The 17592-nt window shown below is 38.3% G+C and overlaps 1 protein-coding gene across 5 annotated transcripts in view; it reads right to left on the minus strand.

The window, feature by feature from the left end:
- LOC145983958 (uncharacterized) overlaps window positions 1-17592 on the minus strand; it is a 95993-nt gene that overhangs the window by 14883 nt on the left and 63518 nt on the right. For all 5 annotated transcript variants that reach the window (XM_083117165.1, XM_083117164.1, XM_083117166.1 and 2 more), the window contains 3 exons: window positions 11054-11289; window positions 8977-9306; window positions 614-7748 (listed from right to left, as the gene is read on the minus strand). In XM_083117165.1, the coding sequence (XP_082973291.1) occupies window positions 614-7748; window positions 8977-9306; window positions 11054-11289 (7701 nt within the window). The remainder of the gene's footprint in view (window positions 1-613; window positions 7749-8976; window positions 9307-11053; window positions 11290-17592) is intronic.

The following is a 17592-nucleotide window of genomic DNA, read 5'->3' on the forward strand; positions in this document are numbered from 1 at the left end:
TATTCAGCAATATACAGATTGGAAACACTACACTTGATGTGAACTGTTCACCCAGTTGAAAACAGGTGAGCCTAAATTTAGGGTTGCATAAAACTGAAGGAAATGTACGTTCTACCCTCTGTTGTGCTAACTATCAGACCTCATGCGCATTTTCCCTTTAGCTGAGAGTTGAATGTTACAATTCCCATTACATTGTGCAGCAGGGTAAGAAACTACATACACAGATTGTTTTGTAGAAAAAAAAAAAAAATCATGCACCAACAAAGTCACTACAAGTTCTTGTCATTCATGTTACAACATGCTACTAAGAGATAACAAGACAAACAACTGACTGTGATATTGCAGCCAGGAAAGTACTTTTCACTAAATTACTACTAAATTCTTAGTAACATAAAAAAAATTAAAAAGTAGCTTGTTAAGAAATAAATACTACAGTGCACCTAAATTCAGACATAATTTACCATCATGTCATCATGCATCACCCACCATATGAAAAAAATTGTAAACAAAAAAAAAAAAACTACTCTTCACCTACTAAGCACATCCAAAAATCAAAGGGACTAAAAAATGAAAATAGGTACCATTTACTAGTTTACTACATAATTATACCTACCTATACAATCAGTATCTGTACTACTGGAAATAACATCATCTGAATCTTTATTCCTGCCTTGAAACTGTTGCAAAGCTGAAGAGTCTACAGTTTGGCTCACTCCGCTTAAACTGCCTGCAGATGATGACTCTGGTTCTAGGTTGCTTTTCCTTGTAAGGGCCTCATGAAGAGAAGAAACTGCTGATCTACCAGCTACCTGAAGAGTTGGCTCTGCTTTCAGTTTACTAGCGAGGATACTTCCAACCTTCTTCGTTTCTAACTGTAAATTCGTCACCTGCACAGGTAGGTGTAAAGTTTGTTCTCCAACTTCTATCCTTGAATCTTTTGGATTACTTTGTGGCTTATCGGTACCAGAAGATTTTGTTTGCACAGGAATCCAGCTTTGATTTTCTTTTCTTTGTTCACTTATATCAGTATTCCCTACCGCTGGAATCCTATCAGACATAACACTAATACCCAAGCACTGAGAACTCGCTGATTGTTCAGGCTCAGAAATAGGAAGTTTTCTGCAGTGTTTCTGTTCTCCTGAAAATGTACAAGCTACAGAGACAGAAGGTTGCACCACAGATAATACATGTTGACCCTCACTATTTGATGTTATAGCTAGATGTGGTTGTTTAATTGCTTCTTCTCGCAACGTGCTGCCTGCAGTATCTTCTTCATGGGGAATTAGGGTGTTTGTAGACATAGACTCTGCAGTACTCAAAGTTATTAGCTCACTTGTCACTCCAGGTTTTAAAGATGTTGAAATGTGTGCTATTGGTATACGGACCATGGGCGTAGAAGCTGAAATTGCATTTGAAGGTAACAAGTTACTTAATGGCGTGGTGAGATGTTCTTGTAATGAATTCCCTTCTCCTGTTTGCATAATATTAATCGTTGAAGGATGAGCTGTATTTAGAATAAGTGTTTCATCTGACTGTACACTTGTAGCTGTTTTTATCACATTTTCTGTTAACATTGTACCTTCTACTTGATGGCTTTCTTGAAAAGCAAGAGACTGAGCTATTCCTGTCGAAACATTTCCTAACTGTCCTGCAAGTGGGTGACTCCCTGTTGGAAGAACAACAGGTGGTTGGGCTGTCACTCCTGTCAAAGTCTGAGATGATATACCACCTGCTACAGACTGAACAACTGGTAACTTCACTTGCTTCATTGTGGGTTGTCCTATCACAGAAACGGGGGTTCCACCAGCGGATGCAGATTTATTAACACACATCTGGCGAACCACAAGTGCTGCACTCTGAACACCACCAGCAGATGGAGACATCTGTAGTGGTTTCACTCCAGGGACTGTTGCCAACATGGGAGAACCACTGGACACAGTTACCTGTCGAAGATGTATCACTTTTGAACCTTTAGTAACTACAACAGGACGACCCTGAACAGTAGTTGTCAGACCTGATGCAACAGGTAGTAAAACCTGTCTCACACTGCCAGGAACATACAATGGCACTGTGGCAGTGTTGCCAACTACAACTGGCTTTCCAGCCACTACAGCTGTGCTCCCAGCAATAGATACACTCTGTAAAGCCTCAACTGTTCCTACACCTGATGACTGCATGCTTTCTTGAACAATTACTGTTCTACTGGAAGTATTAGGCTGAGAAGTATTAAGTTCTGCCAGCAAGTGCCTATTTTGATGTTCCTGAGTATCTCCTGGCTCGGGTGGCAAGCCTCTCAGCTGACTTGTTTCTGATCCTATATCTGAAGATCGTGCTAATTGTAACTGGTCATCAGTATTTTGCAGTGCTGGTGAAGGGGAACTCCGAACTTGGGACAGTTGGATTGCTCCACTCGAGCTGTCTTCGCTTCCTGCAGTTCTCATATCGTCTGTTCCAGGACTTAATTCAGTTACTACCGTGGATGAGTGCTGCCCTAATAACTTTGCTTTTGTTGGTGCTGATTTCTTGCGCTTAGAGGACTGACTCGGATTTGTCGGAGGATTCGAGCGCCGCCGTGGTGCTGGTTTATTATTGAGATCTGGTGAATTACGCAACTGTTCTGCATATTCATCTAAGATAGCATATATTCTTTGGACTGTTTGCTCATCTTCCTGAGGTTTCTGTTGTGGCTTTGGCACAGGTGACATTTTAGAGGTGCTTGAAGTACTCGATTTTACAGTCTTGGACTTTGATGTCTTGGATGGCTTAGGAGGAGTTTTACCAACAGATGCATTGGGTGTTGGTGCTGGGGTGACACATGGACTAGATGAGCTCTGAGATGTTACGCTCAATGCTGGAGAAGCAACAGGTTGTGAGTAACTCGTCACAACTACAACAGGTGTTGCAGAAGTGACTCTCTGAGCAGTTCCAGTGACTACAATATTACTAGTTTGAACTACTGATGACTGACTGACAAAATTTACATTACCTCTTTGAGAAGCTGCAGCTGATCCTGAGAAAACCTCTTGTGAAAATGATGATGTTGATGTCGATGAATTACTCCCAAACTCCACACCAGTGTTGCTTGTGCTTGCAGCCTGAGACAGCAAAATCTGTTGAGTGAGATCACTTTGAGTTGGCACCTGAGGTTGGGGACGTGTTTGAGCAGTGCTTCTTTCCTTCATCTGGGATGTACTGGTTACTTGCTCTAGAACTGATTCAAACTCACGTAACTGCTCCAGGGTAGTAGAGCTAACTGTGTCATCTATTGTACCATGGGTTATCAAACTCCCAGAACCGCTTACACCTCGTGCCAACCTAGCACTAATTACAGATGACCCAGAAGCAGCACTTGAAGAAAGTATAGCCTGAACTGCCCCTGCCACTTGATGTTGTCTTAACTGTCCAGAAATTGTTACAGTTTGTACACTTGGTTGAGAAATAAGAGTTCTTTGTACAGCAGATTCAACACTTGAGCCAGAAACACCTGCAACTTGAAGACTTTGTCTGGTGCTATCCCGTTGAACCACAGTGTGAGTAGACCTTTGTGCAATATTTGATGGTGTTTTAAGAGGTTGTGCAACAGTTTCTCCTTCATCCTCTGATGAACTGTCCATTTCACATGCAGCAGGCTTCTTGGTTTGAGAATCGCTTTCCGATCTACTGAGAGAAACTGTATGGTGAGCACTTGGACTCTGCAAAGCTGTATTTAGTATACTTGCTCTCAGTGGAACTTCTTTGGCAACTGCATGACTTGATGTTGGGACATTAATACAATTCTGTCTTGCACTACTGCTTTTTGTAGAACACTGCTTCTGAGAATCTGACACTAACGAAACTTGAGGAGCAAGAGTTAACACTGTTCTTTGTGGAGTTATTGAACTAGATACTGAAGAACTTAATGAGGCTGCTGGTGAACTAACACTTGAAGAAATGCCAGGTATCTGCCTTGCAAACTTTACTGAAGCTGCTGCTTTAACAGGATGAATGTTAGTACCTGATGATCTGGAAGTAGTTTCTGAAAGCCTTTGAATCTGCTGATTTGTGTTGTCTGAACTTGACGTAGATTGCAAAATGTTTCCAACAGACGTAATCTGAACAGTTTGAGGCATAATATTGTCACCTGATGATTGAACTGTACAAGGAGCAAGTGTTTTTATTGTTGAAGTGTGAACATTTTGTGTACTTTCCATAGATGAAGTTTGAACACCCTTGGACATAACAGTACAAACAGGAGTAGCTTCAACTGTCTGTGATATGTTTTTTGAAGAAATCACATTTGCTCCTGCAATCCTTTCAGATTGTTCTGAAGTTGATGTACTAAGCTGCTGTGATGAACTGCTATTATTTCCATCATCTAAAGTGCTTGTGTTACTTTGATACATTGTTTTTCCAAATGCCTGTTGAAATTTCGGAAGACTAGCTACTTGAGTAGCAGTTTGTTTTTGTACTTTAGCTGAAGGAGGGATCTGTTTCCCCTTTACATTAGCACCAAGTACAAATTTAGCATATGTTTCTTCATACACTGAACGAGCTGTTATTACTGGAGGTTGATCAGTTCTAGGAGTTAATCGTATTGTGCTTGTAACAACTGTCGGTTGAGAGTCACCTTCAGTTTTAGGTTTTCTAATCTGCTTTAATTTAGCTACAGTTTCGGTGGCACTAGTTTGTGGGAAGCTCACAGAAGTTAAGTAAGTCTTCCCATCTTTCTTGCATAACAGTAATTTCTGGGTGTCTGAAAATCCTGCTGCTTGAGGATCTGACATATTAGATGTAACAGAAATGTCTGCTGAGCTGTTGCTGTTGGTACTTGTAACAAGCCTCCTACCACCAGTAACTAGATTAAGATTTACTCCTTTCACTACAGGCAGTGGGGTTCCACCTTGAATATGAGGTGCACAACGGTGAACAAGGTGTACAGTGGAACTGCGAAATGCACTTGAATCATGACCCATCACTGGCTGACCAATCTTTTGAATGTGGGCACTTACTGGAGTGCTAGTTGAAACACCACTTGTAGTGCTACTGAGAGTTTGCGATGTAGAATCCCTGCTGGTACTTACACTTGATTCTCCACTCTGTGTACCCGTAGATACATATGTCGATGTCTCATGTGTGGCTGGCTGCTGACTACTGCCTTCTGAACTAGAGAAACTTGTCTGTGGATTCTGGGATTGCCAGTTTTCATGAGGATTTGTTGTGGAAGGATTATTTACTGAATGCAAGTCTGACCGAAGACCCGAAGTTTGCATAGATTGTGAGGATACTTTAGGAGGTGAATTGGAACTTCCTGCATTACCACCACTTGTTGAAGCTGGCGTACGAGGTAATTGCACTATTTGAATCATTGGCTCTGCTGGAGGAGGAACCATCATGTCCAAAGAATTTAGACCAGGAACTGTTCTTTCTAACAAGTGACTTTCAATAGCCTGAGCTAACATATTCAAACCCTGCCTAGCATCCAAACTATCTTTATCTATGGACTGAGATAATGTGAACTGATTCTTATTTTCAATAAATGATCCATTTTTCGTGGATAAAGTATGCTCTGATTTTCTGAGAATGTGTGGTTTATGCTCTCCATGAGCATACACAACTCTAGTTTTCGCCTCTTTTGACGGTGACGTACTTGTTCTTGTTGCACCATTGTTTGCTGTCTCTGCTCGGGTTAAAACTATGTGAGGATTTAGATTTAATGTACTCAGCATTGGAGCAAAGCCAGGATAGCCTGGATTCTGCTGCTCCTTCATATTTGCATTTAAGCGAGCATGAGCCATGTAGTTACTCTCAATTCCTTGTGATATTTCATCCCTTGATGGCTTCTTTAGATTGTGAGGCCTAAACATGCGCAATGTTTTCACTACTTTGGGATCACTTGATCGTCTCTCTATACAGTGATTAGAACTTACATATGGGCATGTCGTAGTACAGTGAGAGAACTGTGAAGTTGTTACTTGTTTACTTCCATCTTCTATATGTGCAAAGATGTTCATCACTTCTGTTGACAAGTCACTCATTTCATCTTCATTCATTACCACCCTTATATGAGAAATATCTTTCAATTTTTTCTGTGTAACTCGTTTTCCAGCAGAGACATTTTCTGATCTGTGGCTTTTTGTTCTCTTATTGCTTTTTTCCAACCGAATATTATCGCTGCTAACACTATCTGTCCGGCTATCCTGAGTGTTTGTGTCAGAGTCTGATATAGAAAGGGAAGCTCCTCGGAAATTCTTTCGTCTCATGCGACTCTCCCTGGTCTCACGGGAATCGTATTCAGATCCTGATGAATCTAACCTGTGGCTGGCTTTTTTAACTTTTCCTTTCCTCCTCCTATTTAGAGATGAATCTGAGTCAGTCTCATCTTGACTCCTCCTTGAGCGTGATCTTTTGTAAGAATGTGAGAAAGAATATTCTTCATCTGATGGATCGCTACTGTCTGCCCAACGTTCATACCCTTTCTCAATTCCATAATATTCATCCTTTTCTTCTTCATCACTAGGCCAATCTTTGAACTGACTATAATCAATATTCAGGTATTTGAGCTCCTGGGTTACGTTCCTCATACCTTCACCCTTCTCTAAACATCTTTCACACATAGAGCTGAGTTCAGACCAATCTAAAACCCAACTGAGCATTTGCCATCGAGGACTACTAAGAACAACTGCCAAGTCATCACACAACTGCCTTGTGAGCCCAAGCTTTTCAGCATCAAGGACTTGGTTTGGAGCAGAAAGCACATCGTAATTTAAAGATTCCGTAACGGCCTTTCCCTTCAATAGAACCAAAGCATCTAAAGTCCGTTCTTTCTTTTCTACAACCGGTGACCTATCAGAATTTGTACCTGAGATGTGTGATCTCTGTGCATGGGAAGAGACACTACCCAACTGATTAATTAAACCATCTGTCATTTTGTAAAATGATTCGAAAGAATCTGTTGCACCGCACTTGGAATCTGATTTGTGCCTGCAGTTCTCAAATGATTTTATGACAGTTGGAATGCCAGAATATGAATTTCCACCTTTCCCAGAATTTCGAACATCTCTGCTGAAACCACCATTAGCTTCCCTTTTGGGTAAGCCTTCTACCGAGCTGGACTGTGAGCTACTTACAGTAGCCTTTCCATCCACGTCATTGACAAGACTGTGTGCATCTGATCTTCCCTTCTGTTCTGCAAAACACACTGATCCAAATGGTAACTGATGATCCTTTGCAATGTTCCAAGTTTCTGAGCCTGAACAACCTTGCTTTCCTTGACCAGTATCTAAATTCATTGAACCTGTACCTGTTTTGAAAAATTCAGAATAACTTTCACCACTACCATCTTTACACCTTCTACAGCAATTATAAATTTCACCATGAACACATACACCTGGAGTCACTTTATCACTTTCTTCACTAACTATTCTTCTTAACTCCTCAAAGTTAGCAGGTTTTTCTACAAATGTCTCTGCAGAACCAGCACCAGTCTTAACACTTATTATTTTACCACTAATAACAGCCATCTCCTTTATTCGATCATAACAGTATCGAGTAGGATTAAGAGAAAAAGCAGTTAAAATACACTCTCTGCAAACTCCAATATTGTCTTTCAATAAATCAGCTAGCCTTAGAAACCCATCTGATAATCTAGTTTCTGCATCTTTCACTTTGTCCTTGTCATTCTTAACCTTCAGTTCTTCTAGTTCATTCATATTTGCTGTTAATCCTCTGATGTATAATTCAATGCACAAAGGTTTCACAGCATTGCCAAACTGAAAAACACAAAAATATATGTTGGGTGAATAGTCTAGACAATTTTATTTTAAAATATTATTGTTGATCCAATACTGGTTACGCTGAAACTAACAGTATCAATATCAGAAGTATCAAGACTGTTTTAGTGACTGATACCAAAAGAAACATTTAGCATTATAGAGAGAATGCAAATGGGCTATTTTTATTAATTTTGAGTCAAAACTATGTGGTAGAAGCATATTTTGAAGTTGCATAATAATTTCTCTAATATTCTACCTCATACATGAATGAGAATTTTACAAATCAAAACTTGCTAGATTGATATGCATCGTTGCCATGTAATCATTATAACTATCCTGAACAATTTTAAAATGCTTCAAGTATGAGCATTTGTAAAACATATGCAATCTAATAGAATATGTATTATTAGTGAAAAGGTAAATTAACTAACCATAATGCCAGCAGGCAAGTAAGTAACTCTCCAATGTCTTATGTAATGGCAGGTGTAATATAAAAGAAAACTTGAATTCTGAGAAGCCACTTAATTTTTTCTTCAGATTAGAATATGATTGCTTTATTGCTTTATGCCAATGCAATGAATATCAATTATTGAGGTTGCTATCATTTAACACTGCAATATTGCACAGTATTATTTCATTCAGTCCTGTAAACTACATTATAATACTTAAAAAGTTGTATTTATGTAATTTGAATAAAACTTTCTCTTTCTGTTACTTGGAAAAAGAAAGGTGTTTGCTTTAAGGCAACTTCGTGCTCAGACAGATTAACTGAGGCAGGACCTACAGTGTAAAGTAGGATATATGAAAACTAACAATGATACTAGCAAGAAATTTAATTTGCTACATGTACTGGTGTAAAAATTACTAACCTATCTAACAAGAATTTGATATGGTGGAAAAGTACCTGAACAGCACACATCAATATTACGATTGGCATCTTTCCCATTTTCTGAATGGATTTGTCTGAAAATATCATACTAATGTACTATTTGGTTTATTTGTAACAAAACTACCCAAACTATGGCCTCTGTACTTACAAAACTGCTAATTCTATTTTGAAGCATTTCTTCAGTACAATTTAATTTGGGCCATGGCATATAACCGATCACTCACGTAATCACTGTACATAAACAAAGCTTGGAACAGTCCTAATTTAGAACCAAGTTAAATTGCACTGCAAAGATGGCAATGGAAAGTAATTAAGTGAAAAAAATCATTTTCTTACCTCTTTCAGAAGAACATCACAGAAAATGTATATGTGAACAGCGGACTGAGCTGGTTGGATGAGTTTTCTGACCATATCTGCCAATGCTTCAGGCATTACTTGTATTTTGCAATGAACAATCGCCCATTCTGTCATTAAGTCTCGTAAAAGTCCACTTTCACTTACTGGCCTAACCATAGCAGCAGCCAAGAAGTATTGTGCTGCTACTTCTGCTACCTTGAGGCTATTTTTCCACACTCTAGCAGCTGAACCAACACACAGCTGGGAATCTAACTTCATTGAACATCTACGAATTAAGTCCAATCCTTCCCTTAATTCTAGGTACTTCAGCTGTAAGAAAATGATGCATTTAGCAATTAGTCCAAATAAAAACAGAGAAAGAGAGAATTTCAGTAAATAAGTAATTAATAATATGTTCCTTTTATCACCTCCCACCCACATATCTGTGCATTCAAGGATGTAAAAAATAACACAAAAAATATTTTCCTCGAATCATTCTATGTAAGATGTGTTTCTGTCCCGTACTGTGGCCATGCAGTCTACGGCACAAACTTTGGGCTCCGGTTATGGGACATGTGCAGGTTCAAGTCTCTCGGAGGAAGCATAACAACTTTTTGTGTATGGGACTGGGGCCACCCACCATCACGAGGAAATTGGGAAGCTACAAATGAGTAGCATAACCCAGTCATAGAAAACCTGCAACAATGATGCAGAGATATGGGACTTGGTTTTCCATGATCTCCACGTGGCACTCTTGACTGGGAGTTCATCGTGCTGACCACACATCACCCTGCAACTGGTTGCTGGGAGTGAGGCTGGCAGTCGGTATGTAGGTACTGGCCCTCATGGGCTGTTATGCCAAGGGTTATAATAATATATGATTCTATTACAAACTTATATTAATGTGGTTATATTTTTAATAGAGATGACCCAAAACTAATGACAATGTATTTGTATTGGAAAGTATGGGTTGGATTTTATTTACCAATATCCAATACTTTTCTGGCATTTTCTCTTTGGCAGAGTCCACCAAAATGTTTCGCCACATTTTTGCATGAAAAGTTAAAAGTTTCCATTTAGTTTGCACCAATATTGTGTGATAAAACTGTATTTTGTGATTTGTGACAGGTATTTTAATAGTTATAATTCTTGAATAACTTGAATCAAAACTCTTATAAATTGATGCCTGTAATTGGAATGACATATTGGCTCACCAATATTAATAATATTTGAACAACTTTTAATTGTTACAATTTTCAAGTATCAGTATGAATGAGAATCATTACAAGTATTGGTACGGGTATTGGTTCAAAGTGGTATCAGCTCAGCCTTAATTTTTGCATTACAAAAGTAATTTTTGCAATGAAATGGATGAAGGACAACCACATGCAGAACATCCACTTCCATGTACTGAAAACCAGAGACTTCTTGATTTCAGAAAATGCTGTTTTTATCTGTAGATCATTGAGCTTGGGTTTCCCAGACAAATTCTCCATTAAAATGTCAATCCACACTAGATTCATAACAGCAAAATTCAAAAGTTGAAAACAACATAATTTCCACATTGTGATGAACCTGCAAAATGAAACATTGGCATATAACTTTTTCAAGATTGTTACCTCTAATATTTGCAAGTACCTCCAAAATCTGTACATTGGCCAATGTCTAATTCCTTGCTATCACATTTAAAAAAATTCTGATCAACAATACCTTCACTAATTTCCAATTCATTCAGGTACATAACAATATCTGTAGCTTTCCTCAGAGTTAGGTTTGGACCCAATGACAACCCTATTTCTGATAATAATGAATATGATGTGACCCATGAAGGTCATTAGATTACCAAACGCAAATCTAGATGCAAGTTCCATGATTTCACAAAATTCATAAATTTCCTAGATATGTCACTTCTGGCTCTGCATAGATGTCCTAGGTACAGTGAACAATACTTGTCAGGTATACATCTGTGCAAGTGGTCACAAAGTAATCAGTTCAGAAACTGATTTTTGAAGATGTTAAAAAAATTTTAAAAAAAGGCAGTGTTGATCATACAATATCATATCCATGATAATATTACCTGCTTCAGAATTTCTTGAATCTTCTTAAATTTGTACAGAAGAATAATGTAGAGATCCATAAAGTAATATACTTGTTCCTTTGAGCTATCTTCTTGCAAACGAGAACCTGATATCCTTAAGCAACGCACACATATCCTTGCAAGCTTCAGAGCAAAATCTTCACATTTCGAATCACACAACATCTCTAGCCTCATTGATAGAAGAATTCCCTTTTCAGAATGACAGAAATCTAACACTGCAAATAAGAACATCATTTATAAAATATATAATTAAGATTTATTTGCTTTTTAGTTTGCTTTCAATCGGATAATTATATCTTAAAGAAAAAAAACACCTTAACATACTTAGGGGAGACCTTTGAACTATTGATGCAACAGTGCAGCCATTATGTACCCCTGTAAATGTTCAAAAATTCCATTGTTAAAAAGAGTATTCAGCAAGTAGGCTTACAGAAGTAGGAGGAGACAGCAGGGTGGATAAAAATCATGATTTTTTTATTTTAAAAATCATTTTTGATGATTCTTTTTAGTTAGATTTTTAATTTCATTAAAAACCACACTTAAAACAGCTTTTATGGTTTTTGGCACCATACATATAGATATATGTTTTTCTATAGAAAGGCTTTTTCTACTTAACGGCCCTGTAAAATATCTGAACAGTTTGATGAAAGCAAATTAAAAATTACATGTAAATATACATTTTTCTGTTTCTGATTATGTATACATGAACCTACTATGGAAATATTTGTTGTGTGTGTTAATGAAACTAATAAAAATTTCAGTAACTTTTCTTACAGTGAAAATAAAACGTTCTGGATGTACTCTATAATTGTAACTTAAAATATTTTTTATAGTCTTTGTAACAGAATTTTGGCAATTTTTTAAATGATAACTTTACAAAATATTAGCTGCCATGTTTATTTACAGTTTAATGATAATTACACCAATTACGATTTTACATGATTAGTATTTTGTGTATTTTTCTACACAAAATGTTTGCTATTATTGTCCATAAAAATATTGAATTTTAAATCACGAGAAATTAAATTTGATTACAGTTGATATATAACATTTCCTTTCCAGCAGTACACATATTTTGTTTCCTTTCTTTTTCTTTCTTAGAGCCTCAATGTACTTTCATGAAGAGTTATTCTGATATCTACAAAATTCTTATGTACATTGCTCCATAAATTATTTATTTAAATCACGATTTAAATCAACGTGATTTAAATTATTCCACCTTGGGAGATAGTGACGACTGTGGTTTGTTTAAAGACCACTTTATTCTCAGATAGGCTAACTGGGACTGGACCTACAGTCTAAAGTGGATTCTGAACCACTACGTGCCTCCACCGAGGATCAAACCTGGGACCCCTTGACTACAAGGTGACAGAAATACCACTGCACCATCGGGGATCTCTGAGTGGTGTTTTTAGGTGTGTGTATGTCTACAGGTGCATGCATACATGCTCTAAAGGCTTGATGCATGTGAAATCATATCCATAATCTAAGTGATTAAATGCTAAGAATCTCCAACCATGAATAGTTATCATCAAACTTGTAAATGAATGGGAACGTCTGATGGTTAAGAAATTAGTCTTCCAGTACAGATGAATCTAAAAATGAAGAATGGAAATGGCTCTACATGCAGGTTGCAAATTTCTAATACAAAAGCACTGAACTGTTAGGTTGTCATTATTACTTCAAATTATTGGTTGGGGGAAATTATGTCCAGTGTGTAAGTTTGAATGTTCTCCTCAAACACTTAAAATTTAATTATTGGAGGATGAATCATCTTGTTCCATTTCCTTATAACTGTCATGTGATGTGTTGTTCTAACTTAAAAGTACAAAACCCTCCATTGATGTGAAATCTGTCTTCATAAAAGGGCTGTGGTTCAAATTGTTTCAGGCCTCCCGATGTCGCAGTGGTAATCAAGGGGTCTCGGGTTCGATTCTCGCCAGAGGCACATAGTGGTTCGGATCCCACTTTAAACTGTAGGTCCAGTCCCGATTAGCCTTACTGTGCATAAGAGGACCTAAAACGCAATCTCTATCAATCAAATTGTCTCACTCTTTTCTATCTTGAAAGTCAAATAATACAAATAATATAATCACACCTTAAGCACTGTTGCTTTACATTCAAAGATAATGAACACCAAATTAAAGTAAAGTTTTTAGGCTTTGTATTTGAGACTTTGACCAGCTTATTAATGTTTCCAAACTTGAGAGAATAGTAGAAGAACAGAACAGCTAAGTCAGAAAATGGAAAGATGCAGATCTGGGGTTGCAGACAGTAGCATATTTAACCTTTAGCAGATGGCGACTCTCCCACATGCATAGCCTCTCTGGACAGGAACTTTTCAAGTGCACATTCTTCAAATTGGTCACAACGTACCAAAAGATATTGTCGAGAACTAATTGTTGTATAGATATGAAATCATTTTTCTTTCTATCTTTCTGAATTACAAGGCTTTTGGTGGAGGTGCATTTATACATTGTATCTCCCAATAACAAAAGTTAAAGGCAGAAGAAAATCAAAATTTTACAAACACAAAATTGTATTTGTGATGGTTCTGTGGCCACCACAATAGACCAAAGTGAATGAAAAATGTATGTAGCAGTGGTACGTTCCTACCATCTGAAAAGTTGTATTCAAACTAGGCTCATACTTTTTTGGAAAAACTAATAACAATATGTGAGCAAACACAGGTTTGAGGACATGTAATGCCTGTTCCCCTATTTTGAGAAAGAACTGAAAATATGCAAAAAATGTAAATTTTCATGAAATTTGGAAATCTGGATGTTTCCCACTGTATCCTTAATTGTTGCACATTTTGAACATGTTCTCTTGTTTTCATTATTGAATACAAAAGTAAAATATATCAGCAAAATGCTGTGGTTGAAGAATAAAATTAATAATATCTATTCCATAACACTCACAGGGGAAAGATCGACAGTATGCCATACCTTCATATGTGCATAAATCAACAAACATGCCAATTGAAAAGGCATGTGTTGTTTTGAAAGAAATTACATGTTAATGAAAGGTTAAAGGATTGGCTAAAATGCTTAAGACCCTCAGAAATTTCTTTACACCTTCAAAATCTTGTGTAGACTTTCTAAAATATAGTATTTTCCTTCCTGAAGCTTTGTTATAAATATATCAGTGGTGTTACCTGCTAAAAATATTACGGAACCCAACTGCAAAATATTACCCAGCACAGGTCTACAAATGTAAAGTTCATCCAAACTTTATACTAACTAACAATTAGAAGTTAAGATCTGTAATTATTGATAATGAACTAAACTTTATAAATAGCAGATAATTTTCCAAGCTCAGGAGGTGGGGGAAGGGTTAAATGTGGGACTTTTGCATTGTCAAAATACTGAAAAATTAGTGACTTATTTCAATCTTCAAAAAAATATATTTTTCTTTCTTTCTATTTTGGTTATTTGTTGTTGTTATGTTAATTGTGATGATAAGGACGAAGAAAGAACTGGTGAAATAGATGACACAAACACACACCCCAAGGGATTCAAACCTGGAACCTCTCTCTGGATTCATGGCATGTTACACACTGGCCCACTATGCCATGAAGGTCAGGGAAATCATTGTTATATCTTGGATTTTATCAACTTTCCTTTTATGAAAAGTGAAAAATGTAAAAAATGAACACCAATTTTTCAAAGGAAAAACATAAAAGTACAGTTGGTTTTGACACTGGCATTTGACATGTTTAGAACCAACTTGGTTTAAACCAGACAACCCTGTACAATGAAATGTAAGAGAAGTTATTTATTCACAACTTCACCCCCCTCCCCCCCAACACACACCCATGGAACTTCATAACACAAAACTTAAGATTATATGACCAATCAGCATTGGGCATACATGCCCACACACAAATAACCACAGGCCAACCTAAGTACAAGGGCCATTAGGTTGGCATCAGGGAAAGCTTGTGAGAGCTATTTTCCCAGAAACTTATACCCCCCACCCCCAATTAGAATCATGGGTCATGTTTACCAACCAGTTGTCACTCATGGGAGGGGTAGAAATGCTTTATTTATAAAGAACCAACCATTGTTAGGCTAACAGTAGCCATTTTGGAGAACAAAAACCATGTGCTCCAAATCACATGTTTACTAAATCTTTTATTCTTTACTGAAAATCAGAGATAACACTCACCCATAGGTAAAATAATGCCTAATTTATTAAAAGTAAACTCATTTGCAATTATCTGGCATAACTAAGCCAGAAAAGCTGAAAAAACACTTTTGTTTATGCTTTTTAAGCAATTGATAACTCTGCCATCTGGTGGGAGAAAGTGGCAATTCTCCCAAAGACAAGGAAAGATCTCAAAGGACTCCAGCTGGCCAATGAGAAGCCGCCAAGGCTGTGACGTCACAGAGAAGACTTTCAGATGGCCTATTGTGTTCTGAGCTTGCTAGTCAAGCTCACTTGTATTACAGACCCACCTGAGAGCAGGTCAGCTTGGAAGTTGCTGGTAAAATCCAGTGTGTGAATGGCCACATGTGCCAGCAACAAAGGATACATAAAGGGAAAAGGGATCTAAGGTCCTGTTACAGTAAACACAGGCATAAGTGTGTGTGACCAAGTGGGATATTGTGTCCACAAGTGCATTTAAGGATCCCAGTGAAAATTCAGCAAAATAGCGAGTTTTGTGTCCCTCATCCCATGTGGAAATCCAGACCACATGGTCGGCAGAACTGACGCCATAGAAGCATCCATAGGATATCAAAGATTATCCAAGTTGTTCTTAGCCATCCTTCCAAGAAAAGCCAGGAAAATTCATTTATCACCCCCCAAAGCCTTTGTTACACCAAGGAAGCACATAATAGTAATTTTTTAGTGTGGTATACCACAAATTTGTCCATGTGTCGGGATGTGGCAATAAAGAGTGAAACAGCGTGTGTAAAGCCCCAGGTATGAGTGATATAGTGTGAAAACGGCTGATATGCAAGTACAAAATCTTTTGTATATCTTTTTTATGTCTTGTACAGTGAAGTGCTCATGTTTGGTGGCAGCTATGTCATAAGCGGTGTTCTTTTCAATGAATAAATATGTCGTTTAAAGGTGTCTGACCTTCTATCATTTTAGTGAATCATAAGCCTATTAAGCCCTCCTCTAGTTACCGATTATTAAAGTTAGGCTAAAGTTCGTCTGTTGCTTAACAGATATCTCAGGGGATATCTGTTACTATACGGAACACCACACGTGGAATAGGGTCTGCGTGTGGCCGCGTAAAGCGTGGTTCTCTTTTGTTTTTGCTGTTTTGATACATTATATATTTAAAGTTAACCTTTTGTAAAACCAACTTTAAAGCAACATAATATAGACAAAGCAAACCCCCAATCCAACAGAAACCAATTCCCCTTATACGAGATTATGAGACTCAGAGGTAGCAGATTCACTACAATGGATACAAGGTCAAAGTCACTAGAACGGCCAGCCGGCCATATGTCATCCCCCAGTGGTAGTGGAGACTCCCAACTAGCCTTAATTATAGCCATGCTCAAAGACCAAGGGCAAAAGATTGACAATCAGGGGCAAAAAATTGATAGTCAGGGAAGGGAAATCATCCAGGCATCAGCAGAGATGCATAGGAAACTGGAGGCTGTTCGTATGGAGTTCCAGGCTAGACTGGACTCCATCCACAACGTAACGACAAAAACTTCCGAAGCACTGGTTAGGTCGGTATCATCAAATACCGACAGGATCAGTAACGTAGAAATCAGATGTAACGAGCTGGAAAAACAGGTCAATAGGGACTATGTCCAGCTATCTGAACAAGTTAGTGAATTGAGGGAAATAGTGCAAGGGGTAAATGGCACAGACAACCAGACCACCGTAGCACAACTCCTAGGCAGGTTAGATGCCCTGGAGGACACTTGCAGGGAAATTGCCCGCAGTGATAGTGCCATCGCCATAGAAGATAGAATTCTTGAGCGATTGAGGAGGGAGATGCAGAACTGTATGGTTAAAGAACCTAGTTCGCACAATAGCATCTCCGAGGGTCAGAGTGTTCCGCAGCCCGCCCTTCCGCTATCAGACAATAGTGAGGAGGATCGGGCAACCGAACAGGCTAAAGATAGTGCAGCCCTCACGAAAATTTTGGCGTGCCTAGAGGGGTTGGAGAGGTATATTACTAAATCACCTGCTCCGGTAAACCCATGCACCAAGCCAAGTCCTCACCCAAGTAAAGAGTCTGCCGTCGGAGCCACCAACCACTTGCACAAGGTTCCCGAAGCCACTAGCAGAGGTCCAATGTCAGATCATAGTAGTGGGTATTCCTCCCCCCAAAGGTACCATGCTTCACATAACTTCTCGGAATCCTCATCCGGAGGTTCGGACACAGAATTCCGAAGCCAACGGAAAAGGAAAAACCGAAGAAGGGGTAAAAGTGCACCCAGGGTTAGGTTCTCAGACCTAAAACAACTGCCCACGTTTAGCGGTCAGGGAAATAATCTGGCCTCTGATTTCCTACAAGAATTTGAGAGGGATCATGATCTTCT

This window comes from Lepisma saccharinum, chromosome 2 (genome assembly GCF_977018435.1).
Source record: "Lepisma saccharinum chromosome 2, izLepSacc3.1, whole genome shotgun sequence".
Taxonomy (NCBI): domain Eukaryota; kingdom Metazoa; phylum Arthropoda; class Insecta; order Zygentoma; family Lepismatidae; genus Lepisma; species Lepisma saccharinum.